We start from the raw sequence: 24,302 nt of genomic DNA on the forward strand, positions 1-24,302 counted from the left end.
GGCCAGGTTTAATCACTCGTCCTCCCATGTTGGGCTCCCACCGCTTGGGCTGGCAGCAATGCCAGGGATGTGGGGCTCGGACCCAGCACATAGATCCCACAACTTTATGGGGGGCTGTGTTTGTAGTTATCCCTGTAAATTCAAAATAAATTTATTTTGGCTGCCTTTACAAGAGAGACATATCCCTGGGAAATGGCAGCCTCATGATTGCAAAGATTGGAGAGAGAAGGTATTTTGGGTAGCAAACAGGGATTTCCTTCCTGTATCTGCTCTGGAGTTGATGGGGGTGACTCATAGCCTGAATCCATTGCCATGGTGGGGCTGGGGATGCAGACCCAAAGTGGAGGGTCCCAGTGCTGCCTCCATCTCTCACCTGCAAGAGGAACCCAGGGAGGCAGAGGGGAGAGGGGAGGGATAAACCAATAATTATTGTACTGAATGAAACACACTATTGATTTTCATGATAATTCAGCGCCTCACGGGCGACTTGGCATTTGGCCGGCCTCCTCTCCATGATATTTTATTTATGGGCTCCCCGAATGTGTTGATCCAGGGCGTTTCGCTCCGAGCAGATCAAAATTCCATGCACGGGGGAGGAGGATCGAGCCAGAGAAAGGCGCGCGCTCCGCTGGCATTGGGGGCCAGCTGGATCCGTCCTCTGGGTGCAGCCGGACATCTGCCCTCGGCTGGCACTTTGCAGAGGTGAAAGGATGGAGCAGCTCTGCTTCTGAGGAGTGGCAGGCTACAAGCTGGCTCCTGGCTCGGCTGCTCCATCCCGCCTCCTCCCTGCCCCAGCATCCCTCCCTCCTTGCCAGTTTTTTGGCAGGGCTCGGGAACAAAAGCGGGGCCCTCCCCTCGCTCGCCAATGATGACGCTGTGTGTGGAAAGGGGATGTTTCCCTGGCAACAGCTATTTTGAAGATGTGCGTCGCGGTACTTGAGGCCCGGGGAGGAGAAGGTCGCTGCCTTCGAGAGGCGGCACTCGAGCCGGAGGCGTGAGCCGAGTGGAGGGAAAAAACGAAGGACAAAGGCACAGACGAGGAGCTGCCTGTGGGTTTCAGGATGTGAGGACCAGTGTCTGATGCTCAAGGCACTGTTTTGCCCCTGAAGCTTTTCCTGCGTGGGGTGCTCAGCTCCCCTGCTGAAGGAGGGGTGCTCATTGGTACCCGGGCGGGATGGGCACTGCTCGACCTCGTACCTGAGGGCAGCCGTGGTTGGCAGCTCGGGTGATGCTAAAGGCGGCTGCTGGAGGGTCTGGGAACAGGATGGTGGTGGGGCTGATGCTGGGATGAGGGATGGGATGCTTCTCCATGCGGTGCCTGAGGAGTGATGGAAAGGTCAGGGTGTGTGGGGCCACATCTGCCCCATCGAGCCAAGCGCCAGTGGGAGGGCGCGATGGCATCAGGGATGCTCAGGTTGTCCCCCCTGTGTCACCCGCAGATTCCCAGCCATCACTCACTTGTACTCCTGGACATTGGTCACAACTCTGGCCACGGCAACGAGGGTCCTGGGGAGGGTGGTCAGGGGGGCTGACAACCCCCGAAGCAGCACCTGGGAGGTTGAGGGTCCGTGGTGAGGGGACCAGAGAATGTGGGGAGGGGAAAGAGCTGCCATAGCAGGAGGCAAGGTGCAGCAGCATCCCAGCCCCTGCACAGCTCCCCGCCACCCCCTGTCCCCAAGGCCACCTCTCACCTCCAAGGCCACATAGCCAAGTCCGTCACAGCGAGGGATGAAGCTCTTTTTGCGGGTGATGGTGACGTGCAGGACCATTCCCACAGAGTCCTGCCTCCTTGGCTGTGTGTGGAGGGGAGCAAAGCGTGGGAAGAGAAAGATGAAGGCCACAGAATGCAGACACTGGGCACAGACAGCCCATGGCTGGCAATAAAGCACCAACTGGTAATTAAAGCTCACTGGCCCCCTGGGCCTTCCCGGAAAAGATCAATATAATAAATCCTCTGTGTTTAAATATTTCATCGTTCCCAATCTATGTGGGGAAGGGTAAGCTATGATTCTAAGCTCGTTTCTGCCAGCCTGAGCATAGGGGAGTTTGATTTTCGGGGAGTAGTGGAATGAGTTTACCAGGCCTCAGCTGTACAGGGCACTGCTGGCCAAGTCCCTGGGTTGGAGAAATGCCCGTGGAGGGGTTCAGGAAGCTGCTTCTCTGGGGCTGGGTACCTGCCTGCATGAATTAATGCACTGCAGCCCATGTTTCATGAATGTCCCGCCCTGCATCTCCTTCCCAGGATCCCGAGGGTGAAAGCACTTCCCAGCTTGCAATCCCGTCACTTTTCCACCACATCTGAGCCCAGCACAACGCTTGCCTTGTTCCCCCCTTCGCAGGAAGCTCACAAGCCTCTTTGAGCACCTTCCCCGACGTGCCAAATGCGGTTTTCCCACCGGTATTATGGCATTACACAAGGCTCCCTTTGCCCACAGGCCCCAGCCACAGGTGGTGAAAATCAAACTGTAAGCAGGAATAAGGAGCAGGACGGAGGGGCTCATGCTGTACCTACCAGCACCAGCCTGCAGTGGTGGGGTTGGAAGGGCTGGAGATGCCGGACTGGCAGCTGGAATGTCCCCAGTGCCTCCTTGGTAGGTTTGTCTGCCACAGTGAGGGTCAGCACTGGAAGGGAGAGGGTCAGCTGTCAGGATGAGCAGGGTTTGGGAAAGAGGAGGGGCTTGGGGGAGAGATTTGGGGAAAGATCTGGGTGAGGAAGGGACAGAGACTATGGACAGGTTAATTTTCAGCAGGCCCTTCCCTTCACAAGGCCAGGGTGGACAGGAGCAGGCTTTACACCCAGACTGGGATAATAAACACATAAGCTGGCACCAACGCAGCTCAGATTCCCATCTAAGAATCCAGGATTTCCTACTGATCCATCTAATCCACCTCCCTGCCTCCAGCCTGCCCTGCACAGCTTCCAGGGTTCCATCCTGCCCTGAGCCCTCCCTGCCCCAGGGTCCACCCTGAAATCAGTCCTGTCAGTGATGTCTATTCCCTATCTGCCCCCTGGCACAGCAGCATCACCCCACGGATTCTGGCACCCCCAGTTCTTCCCTTAAATTAGAGCAAAGCTGCAATTTATTTGACAAGCAGGAGTAGGAGCCTTTTATGGGGAAAAAAAAAAAAAAAGCAAAAAGGAGCTGATGGAAGGGAAAACCGCCCTCTCTTTATGCTGCCATCAAGAGTTGGGCCTCCCTTCCCCCAGCTTAATGACTGTGCCGAGGCACCCGCCTTAACTCCTGCTTGGCCAGCCTGAAAATGCCACAGGTTGTGCCCGTCCCCAAAACGAAGGTGAAGGCAGCAAGGTCCACGCTTTCCTGAGCTTGTGCTTTACAGCAAGTGCTCCATTTATATGGAAATTTTCCTTTTCTCCCAGCTCCTCGTGGAAGAAGCACCGGAGAAAATGTTCTGGGGTTGAGCAAGACACAAGTGGCTTTTCTGCCTGTCATCACCAATGATGGATAACACTCGGATTTCTGGGAAATAAAAGGATGGAAACTGTATTGCTGGGGAAGAAAAGCTGCGAGCTGCACCTGGGGATGTCAGCTCTAGGATGAACATCTGGGGGATGAACATGGCCAAACATCTGGAGGTGCTGGGAGGTGGAGGAGCAGACTCGGAGGTCCCATCGGGTCTCCCTGAATTTCTTATGATCCCGCACGGGGCAAAAAGTACATCAAAATCTCCTCAATTTAGTTGAGGTCAGGGCCTAAAGGGATTAGGCACGATGTGAAGATTGGTTCCCAGTGTTTGTTTTGTAAGGAGCTGATTTTATAATCAAATCCTGGCCCCTAATTCCATGAGTTTTATCACAGTTACAGATTTAGCAGCCCTGCGTGGGGAGTAACAGCATCAGGATGTGGCTCCAAATGATAAAAGGTGAGGGGTGGCAGTGGGGAAAGATTTGGGATGTTTTCCCTCTGATGCTGATTCCCGTTGGATACTTTGGAGGCTGCCCGGAGCGTCATCACTTGTTTCACCCTGGGCATGTCCCTCCTGGTCCTACCCTGCAGGCACCACAGCCATGAGCTCAGGACAAGGCTCGTTCCCTCTGCCTGGGGTCCTGCAGAGCCTGGACTCCCTGATATCGCCAAATTAACCCTTTGAGGAATGAGTCCCATGTCCTGGTCCCCAGCATCCCTGTCCCCATGGACCTCCAATGCCCTCACCTGCCCAGCCTGCATCCTCGGCATCCATTTCCACCATCACCTCCTCCTCCCAGGTGGGTGCGTGGGTGGGCGCTGAGGATGCACGGGATGCCTCTGGCTTCTGCTCAGCCCCTCCACTGGTCTTACTGCAGGAAAAAGGGAGGAAAACAGGTGGGGAATGCGGTGGCAGGGAGCTGGGAGAGGGATGAGCACCAGCCCTGCTCGGTGCAGCATCCAGCCCTCAGCAAAGCTCTGCCCCTGCTCTGGGGGGGCTTTGCCGGGGATTCTGTGCCGCTTTCACTCCTGGATCCTGCCGAGCCCCCAGGTGATGGGGTTTGCAGCCCCTTTTGTCCGAAAGGCTATTTTAGACCCCGGAGGCTAATTATCCACAGTATTGATGAAGGGACAGGGAGGATGCTGCTGGGAAAAGAGAGAGAAGATTGAATGTTAACGACTGTCATCATTAGGCTCGGCACATAACAATGCTGAGCAATAATTATGGTTGTGTTCACTGCTACAGACCTGGGTAATTCTTCATCTGTGCTGGTGTCACCATCAGGGATGTTTTGGGGTTGTTCCTCCCACTTTTATCAATTAATCATCAATTACTCATTAGCTTGGATAATTATAATAATCCACACACACTTTTTGTGGGGCTGGAAGATATTTTGGAGGGTCTCCACTGCCCCAGTGAGACACTTGGCGTTATCCTGGGAGTCCCAAAACCAGCAGAGTCCCACTGGCTGGCGACGTGGTGACCTCAAGTCCCTGCATCCCCACCCATGGGGTGAAAGGGGATGGTGACATCCCATTGTGACACAGATATCCCAGCCCTCTGAACGGTTTGCTCTGGATATTACGGTGATGAAGTGCCTGGTGCTGGCTCCTCCAAGGAAAGCTCTTCCTGGAGCTCCTGGTGGGACCGAGCAGGTTCATCCCAGATGGATGGGAGGATGGTTGCAAGACCTCCATTCCCTCTCCTTGCTGAAGAGACTGGTCTAGTGGGCCCTCAGCCACGCTGCATCCACATCCCGTGCTCGTTTCTCATCTCCCACGTGTCCCCACTCCCCACCAGCAAAGCCCATCTGCACCCCACAGGGATGGAGCTGGCCAGCTTTGGGAGGTGGGAATTGCCGTCAGGCTGGCACTGTTGAGGAGGGGCCGGAAAAAACTTGGCTCTCCAGTAATGAGCTCTGTGGGGGATTGCTCTCCCAGCAACGTGCTCGGAGTCCGAATGAAGCCAAACCTTGGCTGGGGGGTTGGGGGGGTGGGAGGACGAGCAGGAGGGTGAGAACCGGCCCCCCCCTCATTATAGACTTGCCTAAGGACGGGAGAGCATTCAAAAAGAGCTGTGAAGTGGGGAGGGGGAGGAAAACAGCCCACAGTTGTGCAAAGCACAGGGGTGTGCCTCAAAAACCAAATGAATAGGCCGGGGGCAGCGGGAACGGCGGAGAGCACAGAGGGTTTCATATTTTCTCCTCCCCCCAGCGAGCTCCAGACGCACTGGAGGGGCAGGAGCGGGGTCTGCAGACATGAGATCGCACACCTCAGGGCAGGACACGGCTGGGATGCACCAAGAGCTGCTCTTCCGATGCTCCGCATCCCTCCCTGCCGGCTCCGGGGCAGGCACTTGGCTCTGCCGTGCGTGTGGGGATGCACCATCCGCCCACCGCTGCGATAAAAGATAAAGATAAAAGATAAAGACGGCCGCCCCCAGGGAGTTATTACCCATCAACGTCTCGGCTGCGGTGCTCGGAGACGGCAGCACGCAGCCACCCCGCTGCTGTGACACCAGGGTGCCCAGCAAAGGGCTCGGCAGGGCTGTGCCCAGCCTTCAGAATGTTTATTTATCCGGTGTTATAAGTTATTATCTCTACAGGGTGAGCTATTTCGCGGGGCTTATATCCCAGTTGTTAGATTCCTCCCGATCTTCTAAGCCTGGGATGTTCCATCTTCATCCCACCGGGATGCTGCGGCAAGGAGGGAGCGCTTGATCTCACACCCTGCACCACCCCCCCCGCCCCGTACTCTGGGTTTATCAGCTGAGTCCCCGGTTTCATTTTGGCCAGAACAAAAGGTTTTACTTTGCAGGAACACCGTTTCTGAGAATATCCCCTGGCACCAGGACCTGGACCGCTGCCTTCACCGTGGGGTGAACCCACGGGCAGGGGGACAGCGGAGACCCCCTCCCCCAGCCTGGGAGCAGCTGGTGCATTCAGCAGCGACCTTGAGTTGCTTCTGTGGGCGCTGAAGAGCAGAGAGGAGTGAGCGAGGAGGTCCTTTCACCCGCCCGTGGTACTCAGCGGAGAGGAGAAGCCGGCCGGGGCCGGGCGCTTTGTGCCGTTAATTGCAAACACGCCTGGCTCCGGCACGCCAAGGTCATCCCTGCATCCTGCCGGTCCGGCAGCAATTTATCTGTGAGCACGAGGGACTGAAAGGAAGATGCGGAACAAACCCACCGGTGCCCCTGAAAGCAGGGAGGGAGGATTTTCTGGGTGTTCAGAGGGTGAGGAGCAGAGCCAAGGTGCCGCCCGATCCCCAGAGCATCCGCAGAGGACGAGGCTTTTTCTGGGGCAGGTTGAGCCAAAGCCCCTGTCTGGGATCTCCTGCTCCTCAAGGTCTTTCAGGCTCGCTGTGCTAAACCTGTCCCTCCCCAGATCTCTGGAAGTGATGCACACAACTGCGGAGCGCTGCGGGATGCTGAGTCCAGGCACAAGCGACTGGGCACAGCCACAGAGGGCAGCGGTGCTGCTCCCTCCCTCCCATCCCACTTGGATCGTGTCCTTTTGTGGGGTGATGCTCTGTGTGCCGGCGCTTTGAGCTTGGGATGGCTCCACTGGTTACCACCCGGCTGGTTTTGGGGGATTGGATGCCACCAGACCCCCCACCAGCACATCCCCTTCCCATTTCTCCCTCCCGTCCATAAAACCCCACCTTTTAACTGCAACATGCTACTCTCCTTAAAAAGCAAGTGCCCTGAAAAACAATCAGTGATTCCCTTCTGCCTTGGCTCCCTCACTATGGTTACTAAAAGGCCCCTCATGTGTCCTGCATCCCTAATACCCCCCTCCCCTCCCTTCCATCACTCTCCTGTTACCATGGCAATGCGGTGATGGAGCAGCACCAGAATGTAAAGAGAGATGCAACAATCACACGCCACCCTCGTGCTATCATTTAGGATATTGATGTTTAAATCTCCGGAGATCATCTGGGTATAATTGGTTTATGGAAATAGAGACAACTCCTGCCGCAGAGTTACTCAGGCTGTCGGGGCGGAGAGCGGGTCCTTGGCATGGGGGGGTTGGGGAAGAGGGGATGGGGTGATAGAGGGCTGGCACTGGAGGCTCCTGGCTCACTCTGTCCCAGTGACAGACCCTGGGACCCCCTTCACCACAGAGAACAGGGTTTCTACTCTGGAAAACACCCAGCAAGCAACAGTTTGCTTGACACGAGATGTTTCCAGGCTTTCACAATCCTGGCTGCTGATTGTTCCCAGTGGATGAGCCCCAACCCTGCAGCCTTGTTCCCTTGGCACTGATGGATGCATTTGGGTACCAGCCTGCCCAGCACTGCCCCCGGGAGATGCCCTGGAAAAACCAAGCTCTGCAGCCAGATGATGCTCTGAAGGCACTGACAGCTGCTTTCTCCTCTCTTTTCCAGGGAAGAGAAGCCCCTCTGCCTCTGGGATGGCAGTGCCGAGCAGGGCGGCCTCCCTCTTACCACAGACCAAAGCCTGACCAGCTAATTGAGTCCCCTGGCACATGCATAATGCACGAGGAGCCAAGTCCTCCTTACCCAACATCCTGTTTTATTTATTAAAACACTATTTTATTTATTGTGATATCATTCCCAAACCCAGGCAGCATTACCCTGTGGATTCTTTGACATCATTTTATACTTTCAATATTAGGAACACTTTCTTCCTGACACCCCAGCAAGCCCAAGTGCCTCGTGCCTGCCTTCCCCCATTGCAGCGAGGAGTCCTGGTTCGTCTCCCTGCATCTCACAGAGGTGATGCCAGAGAGGTTCCCCCCTCCCTAGGGCTTGTGAAGAGGGTGGCAGCTCCCAAACCCTTTCTCTGTGTCCCCATGGTCCCTGTTGTCCCCCCTTGGCGGGTGCTGGATACTCACACAACAACGTACGGCCACGGCACCTGGCCCTCGCGTGTGGCCGGCAGGTTGCTGGCTCTGTGGAGGGTGATGGTGATGGTTTCCTTCCCCATGGGGGCCACGTGTCCCCCACCAGACACGGATGTGTGCCCGGGACCTTCTGTCACAGCGGGGGACTTGGATACCTGTCGGGAGTGAGTGAGGATACATGAAGGTGGGAAGGAGATGGAGGAGATTTCATCCCAGCACACCCCCACATCCCAAGCTGGTCCCAGATAGGGAGACCAAGCCGGGGAGGTAGTGTCCCCCCCACATCCTCATCACAGCTGCCTCTTCCCTGTCCCCAGTGTGTCCCCCCACACCACAGATGCCACCATGTCACAGCAGTGCCACAGTGGTGCCAGGTTCTCTGGGAGGACACCCAGCAGCACCAGAGGATCTTGCACAGGGTGAAACCATCCCAGCATCCCTGCCCAGCATGGTGCCATGGAGGACAGCTTCACTCGGGTCCACAGATCCCAGGCCAGGTCACCAAAAGAGGGAGTAACCATCTAAGACACCTCTATGTCCTCCATGTCCCTCTGACCTCCCAACAACCCCACCCCACACACCTCCTGTCATCCCCGTGCTCCCCCTTGTCACCAGCCCAGGCATTTCTGCAATTTATAAGAACTCTGCCAGGATTGGGATCTCAGCCTAATCTGGGGGGGAAGAGCGAGAGTGCAGTGGCTCCCCCCACCCCAGCTCATTAATTCGCACCAGCTGATGTGATAAGGAGCAGCAGAGCCACAAGCTGCTCCTCACGCATCCCATTCCTGCTCCCATCACACCCCGGCCAAGTGAGAGACGGTGCCGTCCCCCACCCCCTGCGTCCTGCAGTGCCACTGTCTCAGGCAGCACAAGGCGTTAATCCATCTAAGATCTCACGTTCCTGAGGACACAGAGTTAAAACACACTCTGCCCCACTTCAGGCCCTGAAATCCAAACCCTTCATTGCATCTTTGGGCCTCCTGAGGTTGAAGCAAAAGCTCCAGCCCGGCAAGCAGCCCCGCGGGCTCCTCAAAGCCGCTGCCTGCAAATCCCCTCCGACACGTGGCTGTGCCTCCGAACTCAGTAATGAGGCACTGCTTTGTCCTAAACCCACTCCCTTGTCTCTCCCTTGTCTCTCCCGAGGCTGCCCCGTGGCAGCAGTGGTGGGCTTGGTGACCCACCACCAGGAGGGATAACAAGCCCAACCCGAAGCTGGGGATCACTTGTGGCACGGAAATCTGGGTGCTCTGATCACCAGTAGTCTGGAAAAATATGTAATTCAGCTTTTCTCCCCCTCCTTTTTTTCTTTTCTCTTTTTCTGTCAGCTCAGAACCCAGTTGGAGCTTGGGGCTGGGCCAGCCTTGGTGTTGGTGACAGCCAGAAAGGGGCACCGAAGGAGCGGAAACACAAAGTGGGGGAGGATTCCCTGACCCGCAGAGCGAGTAGGGAATGGATCCCAATCCATCACTGAGAGAAGACAGGGATGGTTGGGGGTTTTGCAGGGGCCATGGTGCCAGATTTGCAGGCAGGAAGCAGGCACAGGCATGCAGGCAGGGATGCTCTCCCTGGAGACCCCTCTATCCTGTCAAGAGAGCATCTGTTCAGGCTCCAGTTCTGGAATTTCAGTGGACATTTTCATCCCAAACATCACAGAATCCCAGTGTGGTTTGGGTTGGAAGGGATGTTAAATCTCATCTCATTCTAACCCCCTGCCATGGGCAGGGACACCTTGCAGTAGACCAGATTGCTTCAAGCCTCGTCCAACCTGGCCAAATATTCACTAAAATCTTGACCTGGAGGAATTCCAGCTGGCAGAGCCCAGAAACAACCTTGCTTTAATTGCACAGACACCTTGGAGCTCGCTGATGGAGCCCTGCTCTGGGGGGAGAGCCCTGGACCTAAGCTGTGATGCTGGGTCAGCATCCCACCCTCCCATCCTTATTTACTGCTCCAGATCATTACTTTGGGACATTTTCTTATATTCTCCCTATTTTCTTTCACATTCCAGGTAACAGAAGCAGGTTTCTTAGTGCACATCTTCATTCCCACCACTGTATTTACATCTCCCTTGGTTTTACCATCAGCAACAGTGACAGCAGGGTAATTAGCGAGGGTTTTACTAGAAAATTCACAAGTGGTTAAGCAAAATAAAGCTCAGCAGGAGAACAAACCATTTTAAAAATAGCAGGTGTGAACAATGCCAGGCTTCGCAGGCAACCAGTACCTCAAACCCTCAGCAAGCCTGTGATTAACTACGCAAAAAACCCCCCTAAATCACTGTTCAAAGCCTGGAGATTCAGTGTTTCTTCCCAAAAGGAAGAAGTATTTCTACCCTACAGTTCCAGGTAGAGCCCACGCTTGTTTTTCAAATCTTAGTGGGAGAAAAGCTTCTCCATCCTTCCGAGCCACGCGCCCTCCCCTCAGGAGTTTGCAACCTGTAGCTTGCGGAGGTGGAGATAAAATATATTTTGAGTGTGCCCAAGATGGTGACACCACGTTCTGAACATTCTGAGGACCTCTGGAGAATCACCGACTCCTGCAGAACATCGTGAGCATCTCCCGCAACCCACCGCCCTGATCCCACGCAGCCCCTCAACCCCGAGCCGCCCTTAAATCCTCCCTAACGATGATTATTAATTATTCACACCGCGCTGTTGCGGGGAGGTTGATTAACGGCGTCTGAGCTGCCATCGCCGTAATTTGTTTTTCTATCAACTCTTTATCATCTCGAACGAAGCACCGGGGCCCAGCAGCTCCTTTTCAGCAGCGCTCAGCCAAGATTAAATTGCTTCTGACTGCGAGCTGACAAGACATAAATAGCCTCAAGAGCCCGGCGTTTAGTTCAGGACAGCCTGGGCTGGGAGCCAGCAGGGACCTCCAGGCATGGCACCTCAGGGGCTCCTCCAGCCCCTGCCCACACCTGGAGACCATGGGTGTGTTTTCCCCCTGGAAGAAGGTCGGTGATTTCAGGGTTCTCCTTGAATTTTGATTTCGTGGGGCAGCACAAGCTCAGAGGGAGAGCCCGGGGCTGTACACCTGCAGCGTTCACCTCCTCAACTCCAATCCCAGCCCTCCCAGAGCTCCTTGGGGTGCTGGAGAAGACACCAGTCCCTGTCCTACCATAGAAGGAACAGTACCCTTGTAATCCTTTATAGTGAGCCCCCCAGCCCTGGCTAAAGCCAGGAGCGATGCTATCACGGAATCATCAACAGCCCCAAGCTCCTCCCTGCTCCTGGCAATTTATGAGTAGCTGTTGGGAATGTGTCAGCTTTATCCTCCTCCAGAGACTCCATAAAATAATAGTAGGCTCCATGAGTGAAGATGGACTGGGGCTGGTGTGAGTTTTCCTATGTGATGTCTCCCCAGGCTCCTTTCAAGCCTCCTTACGGCAGCTAAACACCAACAAGCTGCTTCCCTTCCCGGGTGGGAAATAAAGTGCCACTTGGCTTTAAACAAGCAGCAGAATCAGGCCACAGTTCCACCTCCAGCACTGTGCTGCTGTGAGGATGAAGAAGGGCTGGAGCATGGCCAGGACACCCCGGCCTTAGTCCGGGACATCCTGGAGTATGGCCGAGGTAACCCAGAGCATGGTCCAGGATGTCCCAGAGATGAGGCAGGACATCCCAGGGCATAGACAACTTGAAGATGCTGGATTCCCAGGTGTCCCTTGGGAAATCCCAGCAGATCTAGCCATCTCTCAGCTGGAGCTCAGGGCTCTGGGATGTCAGAGCACACCAAGAGCCCTGGGCACCACAGAGGATCTCTCAATAGTGGGACGAGCAGCCAGTTAGCAGCCAGTCGGCTCCATCATGGCACACAGCTCCAGGCACGGGGAAACCAGGATGGAGTGAGGGATTTTAGACTTCACCAGGCACCAAAATGGGGCGAAGTACGGATTTGCAGCAGGGTCTTGGGGGCTGATGGGTGAGTGGATGCTTCACCTAGACCAGCCCTCTCCCAGCATCCTGAATTCATGGATTTCTGGGGGTGGGAGATGCGTTGCATCTCAGCTGCCCCCCTGCCCCCAGGCTCCGTGTCGGTGCCTAGGGTGTTAGGGTAGAGCATGGCACCCCATATCCGTACGGATTTGCACCCCCTCCTAGCATCATGGCTCCTCATCTGTCTACCTCACTCTTGGAAGCAACTCGAGCCTCGGCACTAATCAGATTTGAGGCTGTGAAATCTCATTTGAGGCTCTATTAATGCAGAGCTGGCATGACACAGGCCCCGGCCTGTCTCCAGCGAGCAAAACAAGGAAAGCAATCTAGCTGGGAGAAATGCATCTCCCGGAACGAGCTCGGGGGAGCTGGCCAAACACAATTACAGTTAAAAGGAAGATTAAAACAGTATCAGCACTCCTCTTCCTTCGACCCCTGCTCCTGCCCCTGGGAGGGGAGCGTGGAGCTGCACCGATGGGCATCCCCGGCACCGTGGTCCTTCCAGCACGGATGGGGTGGAAACAAGATGCTGCCCCTTCAAAGCAAAGGGCTTTTGCAGGATGAAGGCCCTGATCTCCCTGTGGTCATCATCAAATCTTCATGGAATGGTGACTCAGAAGGGATCTTAAAGCCTATCTTATTCCACCCATGTGCCATGGGCAGGGACACCTTCCACTATCCCAGGCTGCTCCAAGACCTGTCCAACCTGGCCTTGAACACTTCCAGAGATGGGGCAACCACAGCTTCTCTGGGTAACCTGTGCCAGGGCCTCCCTCTTCCTCAGGGAAGAATTTCTATGGTTTGCTGATACAGCATAGGAAGGGGGTATCCCCCTGCGTCCAGGCATGAATGCTTTCTCCCTGTTTGCTCAGACATTGCTGAGGTTTTGCTCCTGGGTGCCTTGGAGCTGCTTGGCATGGGATGGGAGGAGAACACAGCCCCCTGTAATGACACCTATAATTAGCCAGAGAAGCGCTTATCCTTGAAAAATAACCTCTAGAATGCCACGGATGTGGATGTGCAAGGCAAGGAACAGCCATCAGCTTCCCAAATAAAGGAGTCAGTGCACACATGGTTTCCATTTCTAGGAGCCCACAAGCAGATCCTCCCCCCTGCAAAGGCTCCAGACTGACAAGCACAGCTCCAAACAAGACAAATATCCATATGGCTGGAAAACTCCATCTCCTCTGACAGCGCCAGCTCGGGTTTGAAGCAAACCCAATTGTATTCCAGGGGGGTATTTCCCAACACCTTCGCAGCAGGTTCAAACCACCTCCCAAGGAAAACCCTACTTTAAAGTCCTCTAGCAGATCCCCAGCAAAACAAAAGTGAGAGGAAGACAAGCAAACGCTGTTTTATTCATCATTTTGTCCTGCCAGCCTCCTCCCTTCCCGCTGCTCCAGTAACCCCCATCCCTGCTCTGCTCCCATTTCCCAGTCAGCCACAGGGAGGTTTTTCCCTTGGATTCAGGCTGAGCTTGATATATTCAGCTTATTATTATAATTTTTAAGCAACTTGTTTCCTTGAGGGGACCCTGCGGGAGCTCGTTAGAGATCACAGAGCTGTTTCGGGGCACCGGGAGGAAGGATGCTCTTCCCCTTCGGATGTCAACACCAAGACAATTTCCCTGGGGAGCTCCATGGCTGCAGGCTGGGAATCCCTCTTGGCTAAAAATTGCCAAATTCATTTTCCTTCCATTTACGTGGAAAACTCCCAATTCACCTGTCAAATAATGAGCTGGGCCGGCAGCCCAGCACCGCCTCGGCTGCTCCATTAGGAGAGTTTTACACTTTCTATATTTATCAGTGGCACCAGCGCAATTCCCTCCCCCCCCACCTTTTAAAAAGGAGCAATTTTCTCTTTTTAACCCCATTTGCTTTCCTCGTCAAGGCAGTTATCTGACACTTAAAGGGACGTGATGACTGAAATTGCAGGAATTAGAGCCAACAGCCTTCAGCTCCTCGGAGCAGCCAGAGTTTGTGTTTTACAGACGGGCAAATCACAAAGCAGCTTGGAAAACCTCCTGAGGATCCATCTTTGCCATCTGAGAAGATTTTTTTTTTTCTTCTCCATTTTAGCTAAGAAAATGTGAATTGCCACTCTTTGCCAGCCCATTTCCGCACCAGATCTCCACCTGGGCAGGGAGAAGCATGCGGGGAATTTTGGATCAAGCTGGGCAGCTGCAGCTCCCCAGTGTTGTGACCAGGAATATAATTTCCTTGCCATACATCAGCAGCAACATGTGTTTTCACACTCTAAATCATCATCTTTAAATCAGAGCCATGCAAGCAGCCCCCCAGAGCCGTTTGCCTTGGGTCCCCTTTGGCTCCCGGCTCCCCCAGCACGGAGCTGGACGATCAAGGAATGCTGAGAGGCGAAGCCCCCAATGAACCCATCAAGGCACACTCCTCCCTGGGCTGACAGCTCTTCAAAGCCCTACAAATTGCTCGCCGGAGCGGCATTATTCATCTCAGCCGTGTCCCGGGGTGAGCCCTGTCAGCAAAGTTTGTTTTTCAGCCTCATTGGGCTTTTAGCGAGTGGAGGCAGCTCTGGCCCCTCTCCCTGTCGCCAGGGCAGCAGGCTGGGGAGAAGGGCTAGAGCTGCTCCACCCTCCCTGTGACTGTCAGCAGGGTGAGGGATGGATCATCCATCACCCGGGAACAGAGACCTCTGCCCCAACCCCACTGCTCTGCTGATGGGAGACAGAAGCTTTTACCCACCACCACCGCTCGGAAAGATGGGGCACATCGCAAGGGCATCGTCACTGCACAGCGGGATCCTCATCCTGCATCCCCTGCCACTGCAGGTGGACAGAAATGCAAGATCTCAGCCCAAAACCAACCCCCTGGCACAGCTACAAAGGAAGCCCCATTCAGAATCCTGCACAAAAGGGGCTGAAATTATTCCAGCTGTGGCTCAGAACGCCTCAGATCCCTGTGCCTCAAATTCCTTCGGCACTTGAGGAGTCCCTTCTTCACTTTCTATGTCCTGCTTAAAAAACAAAGGTGAACTTTACTCCCGGGGGACTTTTTTCCTCCTCCCTGTGACTTGCGTGACGTCACTTTGCAGCCACGCAGGCTTTGCCAGGGAAGCTGCTTAGCTCCATGGGGAGTCTGAAAGGATAAAACACAGTCTGAGCAGAGCCAGGAGCTGGCTTGGTCCCATTTTTCAGACCCATTGAGGCTTCAAATGTCAGAGTAGCTCCGTGGAGAATCCAAAGGGATAAAACACAACCTTAGTGGAGCCAGGAGCTGGTTTGGTCCCATTTTTCAGACCTGTTGAAACTGTCCAAGTCAGAGTAGTTCCATGGAGAACCCAAAGGGATAAAACATAGGGTCAGGAGCAGGTTTGGTCCTATTCTTCCAACCTGTCGAAGCTTCCCAAGTTTGAGCTGACTTTGCTTGGTGTGGATGGGCTGTGCTCCCCAATGGGAGCCCCAGCTGGGTCTCACCCCGCTCCCTGATCCCTTTGCATCCCAGTAAACCAGGATCCAGAGGGAGGACACAAGCTGTGTGCAAACCCCTGTGTTTGTTGCGGAGAGGCTGCAATTCCTTGTACCCTGACAGCACCAGATCGTGGCTCTGGGCTGGGTGCTCGCTGCCAGCTGACACAGGAGACTGGAAACAAACCACTCTGTGGGCTTGCAACCGAGTTCAGCTGCCAAGGAGATCTCCAAAAGCTATCTCCTTCCTCCCAGCACCACTGGGGAAGTGAAATGGGAATGGTTCCTGGAGGGAGGGACTGACTTCTAAGGGTTTTAAAGACCTTTAAAAGACTAGGTGACCTTTAAAGGTCCCTTCCAACCCAAACTCTCCCATGACTTCTGCTGAGCTGGGGGCTGGTTCCCCTTAACTGAGCCCTGCTGTGAGATCCCCAAGGATGTTGGTGAGCCCATTTCCCTCTCCTCCTTCCCTGTGAGGAGAAGGAGGCCTGTGGGGCTGGCAGCTCCAGTGCTCAGCCTCAGCCATCCCGGCAGCTGAGTGATGATCCACGGCACGTTATCGATCTGCTCGGTGCTGTGCCCAGGTCCTGGGACAATTAGGGAGCCGTCTGGCTCTGCAACACACACCAGGCATTTGAACAGCCACCAGAGCCTCCCGCTTCGTGCCTGGGAATACATTATCCACAGGTTGCAGGGAGATGAGATAAAAATCATTTATCCCTGTGCCTTGGCCTTTTGCGGGGAGCTCAGCGCACATCCATCACCCCCAGCATCCTGCAGAGGAGGTGCTCGGCACAGAGGCAGTGTCAAGGGGCTGGCCCCGCTCCTTAGGAAAACAAAACAGATGGATGTGATAGCCAGCATCCTGATTTCTCGTGACACCAGTCTGAGCTGCAGCCCTGAGATGAAACCACCCTATGAAGTTGCGCCTCTCCAGCCCCATCATCACTGACTCCCCAAAGTCAGCAATTAATCAGATCACCCGAATCCTACCTGAATTTGGGCACATATTTGGTCTCTCAAACCTCAGTTTAGGGTTCACCCTCACTGTGCACTGCAGGGTCAACATATGATGCCTTGAGACGCTCAGGTTTGGACCACCAAGAGCCAAAACAGCTCCAGACCCACAAGCACCTCCCAGCTTGCTCTGGGCTACAGTGCCCCAGGAGCGTTTTTGGAGGTTAAAAACCAGCTCTACCTGGTGCTTCCCCATCACCCAGGACAGCTCAGCCACCCTTCAACACGTTTTCCATCACTCCAGGCCTCCCAGGAGGGAAGGAGCCAGCACCCCCCGCACCTCTCAGCTTTTACTTCTTAAATAAAATCCATCCTGGCAAATACTTGCTGGGTGACATCAGCAGCAGGTGATTTATTGCATTCCCTCCAGGGGCCCAGGAGCGAGATTGCATTTGCTAATGCCTCTCCTTACGCCCCTGGCCCCGCTCCGCATCCCCCTCCACATCCCAGCCGATTGCTATCGATTCCCGCAGCTCCGAAGAGTTTCCGTCTAGACTTTTGCTGAGCAAACTCAATCAGACCTCACTAATAAGCATCTCTGGCCAGTAATTTTTTGGCGGATCAGGCCGGGAATAGCAGATGCACTTGGAAATGAAGTGCTGCGAAGGGCCTGGAGTCGCTCCGTGGTGCTGGGTGTTCATGGTGCTCAGCATCCTGCCTGCAGCGCCTGGAGCAAGGAGATACCCCTGGAGAGCAGCTCAGCTCCAGTACCCTGTAACTCCCTTGAAATACACATTCCAAGTGTCCCAGAGCCACCAGCACCATGTTCCTGCATGAGGGGGGAAAGAGTCAAGGCATGAAGCTGGCCGGCAGCAGGCAGCCCCTGTGCAGGGTGCCCTGCAGGAGACAGGGATGACAACCCAAATTTGACCCTAAAACCTCACCAGTGGATTCACCAGTGCTATGGGTTTGCCCCTCTCCAGCTCCAGCATCAATGACTCCCCAAAGTCACTAATTAATCAGATCACCCAAACCCTGCCTGAATTTAGGCACATATTTGGTCTCTCAAACCTCAGTTTAGGGTTCACCCTCACTGTGCACTGCAGGGTCAACATATGATGCCTTGAGACGCTCAGATTTGGACCACCAACATGTGTCCAGCGTGAAGAACACCCTCATGGCTGCACCCTGGCCACAAGCCACCCCCTGCAGTGTCCCCTGCCATCTCTTCAGCACCGGAGCCTGGAGCTGGGGGGCTGAGGGAGGGCTGCTGGCCCACCCCTGAGCCAGCAGTGCTTGCCCAGCGGCCAGGAGGCTGCGGACAACCTTGCCCTCAATCCCACCATCCCAAACTCTCCCACCAGGGCTCCCTGGAGGGAGAAAAGAGCCCAGAGCATGCCCGAGGAGGGTCCACGAGACCAATCCCATCTCCAGCGCTGCAATCCAGCTTTGCAAGTGATGTTTTCACAGGTGTGTGAGACACCTCCGAGAGCAGCACAGACAGCACATCCACGGGTGTGTTATTCTTCCAGTGAGATGCAGGAAATGGAGCCCCTGGGGTAAGGGTTGTCTTTTTTTCCCTTTATTTAGACAGCTTTTAAAGCAACTAAGGGAAGCAACTTAGACTGTTGTAGCCCTGCCTGACGATTTCTGCTCCTTAAGTCTAGATCTGCAGGGTGAAATATTTAAGACATGGCAGCCCCAGATGCCCACACTCAGCATTTTAAGGCCTTTCAGGCGATGCCATCCACTGCCTGGGCCCAGCCAGCACGCAGGGATGTGTTTTGATAGTGAAAACGGAAAGTTTGGTGTCTCATTCCTTCATTCCCACAACCAGGCTGGAGTTGGGATGACCTGGGAGCAGCGCTGGTACCCAGGCTGGGTCAGGGATGGGATGGAGGTTCCAGTGTCCCTCTCCACCCCTCCATGTCCCCAGTGCTGGAAGCCAGTATAAATAATAGCATTTTATATTAATTTAGGATGGTGCTTTCTCCACCGGCTGCACTCACCTGCACTGGTGAGGAGGCTGGGTCTGGGCTGTACCCTGGTGAGGAGAGGTGGAAGCTGCTGCAGCTCAGCACAGCAGGCCCTGAGGAATAGGAGGAGGAGGAGGAGGAGGAGGAGGAAGGATGCTCTCCTGAGCCACCCAGGAGCTCCGGGGAGGAGCTGAGCTCAGGATCAGCCCGCAGCCTCTAGGGGTAAGAAAAAGGGTTTCAAGACTCAGCTTTGAGATCCAAACCTCCTTTCCCATTCCTCCCCAGTGTCCCAGTATCCCAGCTCCTTTCTCTAACAGTCAAGCTCAGGACCTCACACTTCAGGGGCAGAACCTTTGATAGAAATAAAAATAAAATTTAAAAAAACCCCACAAAACCAAAAAGAAACAAAGAAAAAACTACACAACTAAACCAGCCACAACCACCCCAAAAACATTTATTTTAGACTTAGAGACACCCCCTAAGCACCCCTAGGGATTGCCCCTCCATAGCCCCACTTGCCTCAGAAAATAAAAGAGAGAACAAACCTATACTTAATTAATGAATTAAATTATTAATGAATTTTGTAACAGCCCAACCCTCCCTCCATCCTTTATAGGGAGCACTGCCCAGCTCCCAGCTGCCTCTGATGGGGACTGGCTGCTCCCAGTGCTTAGAAGGGTGAGGTAGAGGAGGGCAGGGAGATGGTGGGGAGCTTCATCCTTCCTGGACCACCCAGAGGTGAGGGGGATGCAGGTGGGCTGGAAGTTCTGCTCCTACAAGTGCTGTAAGGGCAAGATGTAGGTCTTATAGATGGTAGGACATGGCTGGACCATGCTGTGGTGGAAAGAACCAGGTGAACACCCCATAAAGGATCTCTTCCTACAGCTCTGAGCATGGCTTGACTGTAGGACTCTCTTTTCTGGCTTTGCTTGGGGGGCTGTGATCTCACCAAGACCCTGACAGCATTTTGAGCTTGTCCCAGCTTGCTCCTATTCCGGACAGAGAGGATCACAGGGCCATTTAGGTTGGAGAAGACCCTTGAGGTGAAGTCCCACCATTAACCCAGCTCTGTGGTGTTCACCACTAAGCCATGTCCCCAGGTGCCACACCTACATGTTTTTTGAACACTTCTGGGAATGGTGACTCCACCACTGCCCTGGGTAGCCTGTGCCAGTGAGGAAATTGGAAATTCAGGGGCAAACTGAGGCAGGGCTGTTCTGTGTCCCAAAGCCACCCCTCAAAGCCATGGAGACCTCTCCCTTTCTGCTTTTGCTCCAGCTGGAGCCTATGTGGGACCATCCAGCTACTCTATAGGGCCACATCCTGTCCTGAACAGCCCCGTTTGCTCTCTGGCCCCCCCAAATCTGGGCTCTCCTACCTCGGGGAAGTGGGCGTGGCCCTCGGCAGGCAGCGAGTGATAAGCGGACTCCGGTGTGCGGACTGAGCGGGGGGAGATTTCTACATCTGGGGATGCTGGGGCCGTGCCTGCTGCCTGCTCGTCCCCCTGGGAGCTGGGGGGGCGCGGTGGGGGCGCAGCCGGCGCGGGGGGTGCCCGGTGCTCGTGCAGGGACACGGTGAAGGCCAGGCGGCCACAGTGCATGGCCGGTTGCTCGCTGCCCACCCGCAGCAAAGCCACCACGGCGCTGTAGCGGTACCAGTCCTCGTTCCTCCTGGCAGAGAGCTTCAGCCGGGGCTGGTCGGGGCGGGGGTAGATGGCAAAGAAGGCTTCTCCCACCCGCCTGCCCCTCCTCGGTCTCTCTGCCCGCCCGGGGAAGCGCAGGGCCTCGATGTGGAGCCGCACGTCGTGGTTCTTGTCGTTCTTGCAGAAACCTGCCGGGAGGGAGGGGGAAGCCTTTCTTAGGAATGCTGGTGGTCCCAGGAGCATCTCCTGGGCTCCTCCCTCAGCAGCCCTGCTTAGCTCTGCTCTGTGAGCACTAGAAAATGGGTTATCCAGCCTGTATATGTCTAGATCTTGGGTGGGGGTGGTGGCCCCAAGCTGGACCTGCCCCGTCCATCCCATGAAACTCAGACAGTTTTGACTCCAGCTCACAGATTCGGTGGAAGTGTGAGTGTGGTACGGGGGGGGGGCCTGCAAGCCTGGGACGGGCTGTGCTTGCTCCACACCCGTGCTCCTGGGTCACCTCTCCTGCCAGGCGATCCCCCGTGGTGCCCGGCCCCTTACCTCTGGGCAGGGTGAAGGTGAATTTCCTCCTCTGGAAGGAGTAGATCCGGTTGAGGTGGCTCTGCTCGACGATGTCGGTGGTGCTGGTGCTGCTGCGGGCGGCGCTCCCGCCGTTGACTCGGAGCTGGATGCCGGCGCCGGAGCCCTGCAGCAGCGGGTTCTCCACCGTCAGCCTCAGGGCGTAGCAGCCCCGCCGGTTGAACTGGACACTCACCACCTCGAACTCAAAATCCAGGGTCTTCTCCTCGGCCTTCAGCCGGGAGCGCTGCAGGGCCAGGGGGATGTGAGGCTCCCCTGCCTTGCCCGCCATGGGCGCAGAGCAGGACCTGGGGATAAAGCCTCCTTGGAGCAGGGAGTTTGCAGGTCTCTTCCCTGGAGGAAGCCTTCCTGGCAGCCTGGGGCAGGTTTCTGAGCCAAGCCAGCTCTGATTCCGCTCTCCTCTCCAGCAGGGAAAATGCCTGGAGGTGCCCCTGGGTGTGTGTTGGACTCACATCTCCGCAGGCAGCTTTCAAAGGCAGCAAACAAGGAAAAGAAATCCCTGTCTCTGAAAAATCATCCTTCAGTGCCGTGGGGAGCTGCTGAGAGCTTTCCTACTCCTGTGCAACGGCAGGACAGACACTTTGAACTCCGGTTTGTTTGCTGGGAAACCAGGTAACTAGATGCAAAGTGGTGGCTGCCTTCCAGCAAACAGCCCAGAATATCCAGGGTGACGCTGAGTGATGTGACACACACACGTGTGTAGGCAGGGTGTGCATTGATGGCTCCTTGAGCCCTTTTCCTTGGGACACCCACCACAAAGGAGTGTGCTGGAGCCTCCAGGAGATGCGGGTGTTGAGGATGGTACAAGCTCTGACTGCTGCTCCCGTGTTTTGCTGGCCCTAATCCTGCTTCTCCTGCACCCATGGGTTGTTTTTGGATCTCCTCTGCTGGGATCAGGCAGCCAAGTTGGGATCTCAGTGCTGCAGGGAGGGCTGGGCGTGTCCCAGGAGTCAGGGTTGGGCTGCATTTTGGGGTGACCTGGGCCAGAGCTGCCTACAAGGGGGTTTTGGTCCATGGCTGCTTTTCCCAGCATTACATGGGCTGCTCTTTCCCACATTGGAGTGCGTGTTTCTGACTGGTGCAACCAGAGCTGAGCTCCCTTCCTGGTAAGCCTGCTGCTGAGCCAGCTGAGCACCCCAAGGTTAGTCCCACCATGGATATTTTGGGACTGACATGAAGGGGGTTGGTGGTCTGGGTTGGGCAGGAGCTGGAAGCTCAGTCTGATCCTCACCAGGAGCACCCTGTCATATCCCCTTCCCCCATTACCCCTGAGAATAGCACGTTCCCACAGTTTTCGGGATGTTTCCAGTGAAACGTGAGCCGGAGCTGGGCTAGCAGGTGGCCCTTCTCTAAGACAGCTCCATACTCCATATAGGAAACCACATTCCAAGCTCTTCACGCTGGTGCAGGCTTGAAACAACAAGATTATCCTTGAGGGGAGCGGGCAGGGGGACAAAACAGCATCTGGGACCCTGCGGCATAAGATTTTTGGTGGGTTTTTTTCTTGCCCCCTAGTATGGGAGCAGCCCAGGCACCTGCAGGGCATCCAGCCAAAACCTGCACCAAAATGCTTGCCTCCAAGAATCCCTTTGGCTACGTGCATGGGCCATGGATGGAGCTCAGAAATAAATCCTGTTCTCCCACAGCTCCCTGGAAGCATCAGTTGTGTGTCCTGGACCTTCCTCAGTTTCTCTTTGGGGAACAAAGACATAGGCTGATGTCCCACCTGGAGGAATTATCCTGAATGTGATCTTGGTTGATGGATTTAACCTCCCACTGTGGTGAAGATGTCAGGATGAGGATGCTGTGGAGATCAGGATGAAGACAGAAGGCAAATGGATCATAATTCAGGGGCTTGGGGCACTGGGTTGAAGTAGAAGAAAAAGGTTCTGTGAGTGCTGCAGAGCTTGAGCTGGTGAAATAAGGAGCCTGTTAGGAAGAGTGCCAATATCTCCAGGGACATGCTGATGGGTGGATTGCTTATTTGGGAGGGCTGACCACATAAATGGTTTTAGCAATGCTGGAGGAATTGGTGGCTCTTTCCCCTCATGGGTGGAGGCATGGTGCTCCCAAAGCAGAGCTGTGCTGGAGAAGGTGGTTTTTCCCAAGATCCCAGGGATGGCTTGAATTGAGTGTGTGATGCTACTCTGAGCTGTTCCACCTACAAATTCCTAGTAATTTGGGCTGCTGACCTCTTCTGAAGGTGTATCCATGTGCAGCTGGGACATGCCCCAGCCCCCCTTGTATCCCATGCCACTGAGCTGGGCTCTGCTTACCTGGGACTCAGCTGAAGGAAGAATCCCAGAGACAAAACTGGTGCCCATGGGAAGGATCACACCCTGGTTATCAGCTCCCAAATAATCCTGAAAGTTTCCTTTGCCTCAATTAAAGCCCTGCCAGGTTCTAACACGGGGAAATGGGAGCTATTTCATCCTTAACTAGCCTGCTTAATTTCCTCCCTGCCCTTGTGCAAACACATTACAGAGCCATCGCTAATGACAACATCATCAAAGACTAATTTTCCCGTAATCTAATCTAAGGCACAGCTCATTCCTGCAGAGTTTTCCGGGCTGTACCAGAGGCGCACGTGCAGCACGTCAGGAGGTGCCACCCCCATTGTGTTAATGGGGCATTCCCGGGGCTGAGACCCTCTTTTTTCCCCCCCAGGAAGGTGAATAGCAGTTTCCAGAGCTTTGTTGGGTATGAGGCTGATTCACAGGGTTGTGTGAGGTCTGTCTTGGCAGCCTGTGGGTCTTTGTTCTGTGGAATGAAAAGGTCTCTGATGGCTGGAGCTCTGCCGGCATAACGAGCTCAAGGTTTGGGTCGGAAAGCTGGGTGTTCTGGCCACAGGTGTGTTTGGGCTGTCCTTAGCTCTGTTTCTCCATGTGAAATTCCCTTTCCTGAGGGAAAGATCCCCATTAACAGAGTCGGGTTCTGCCTGGATCTCGATGCTGCAGCTCCTCACCCAGTGTTACAAAATAAAACAGGCTCAGGACGTCAGTGCACACAAGGAGAGGACATTTCTCCAGAGACCAAAAAAAAGGGATTTCCTCATCCCTGGAAGTGTTCAAGTTGAGGTTGGATGGGTCTTGGAGCAACCTGGTCTGGTGGAAGGTGTCCCTGCCCGGGGCAGGGGGTGGAACAAGATGGGCTTTGAGGTCCCTTCCAACCCAAACCATTCCATGATTTTATGATTTGGAGGAGACCTTATCATGTGGGGCAGAAGTTAAGGATGCCCACAGTGAGGGGCCAGTGGTGTTGGAGGGGCTCTGCATCCTCCAGCTGCTGCACAGAACTGGGAGAGGTGTGAGAAGCAGGAAAACCATCCCACCTCCATGCTTATCCAGCACAAACTGCACCCTTTGGGATGCCGTTGATCTCCTGACAACCCTGACATCCTAGGCTTGTGGCTGGTTTCTCGACAGCCATTTCTGAATTGAAAATGCAAAACTCCTGGAATACCAACTCTTTGTGGGGT

General features: G+C 54.9%; 1 protein-coding gene across 1 annotated transcript in view; it reads right to left on the reverse strand.

Moving 5' to 3' along the window:
• CCDC33 (coiled-coil domain containing 33) overlaps positions 1-21,095 on the reverse strand; it is a 40,340-nt gene extending 19,245 nt beyond the window's left edge. The window contains exons 1-9 of the mRNA XM_050309706.1: positions 20,786-21,095; positions 19,982-20,433; positions 18,637-18,819; positions 8,282-8,445; positions 4,173-4,297; positions 2,513-2,622; positions 1,692-1,793; positions 1,459-1,550; positions 1,198-1,318 (exon numbers count right to left, since the gene is read on the reverse strand). Coding sequence (XP_050165663.1) covers positions 1,198-1,318; positions 1,459-1,550; positions 1,692-1,793; positions 2,513-2,622; positions 4,173-4,297; positions 8,282-8,445; positions 18,637-18,819; positions 19,982-20,433; positions 20,786-21,095 — 1,659 coding nt within the window. The remainder of the gene's footprint in view (positions 1-1,197; positions 1,319-1,458; positions 1,551-1,691; positions 1,794-2,512; positions 2,623-4,172; positions 4,298-8,281; positions 8,446-18,636; positions 18,820-19,981; positions 20,434-20,785) is intronic.
• Between the last annotated feature and the right edge of the window lie 3,207 nt (positions 21,096-24,302).

The sequence above is a fragment of the Myiozetetes cayanensis genome, unplaced genomic scaffold (assembly GCF_022539395.1).
Source record: "Myiozetetes cayanensis isolate MyiCay16 unplaced genomic scaffold, myiCay2020 scf14, whole genome shotgun sequence".
Taxonomy (NCBI): Eukaryota; Metazoa; Chordata; class Aves; order Passeriformes; family Tyrannidae; genus Myiozetetes; species Myiozetetes cayanensis.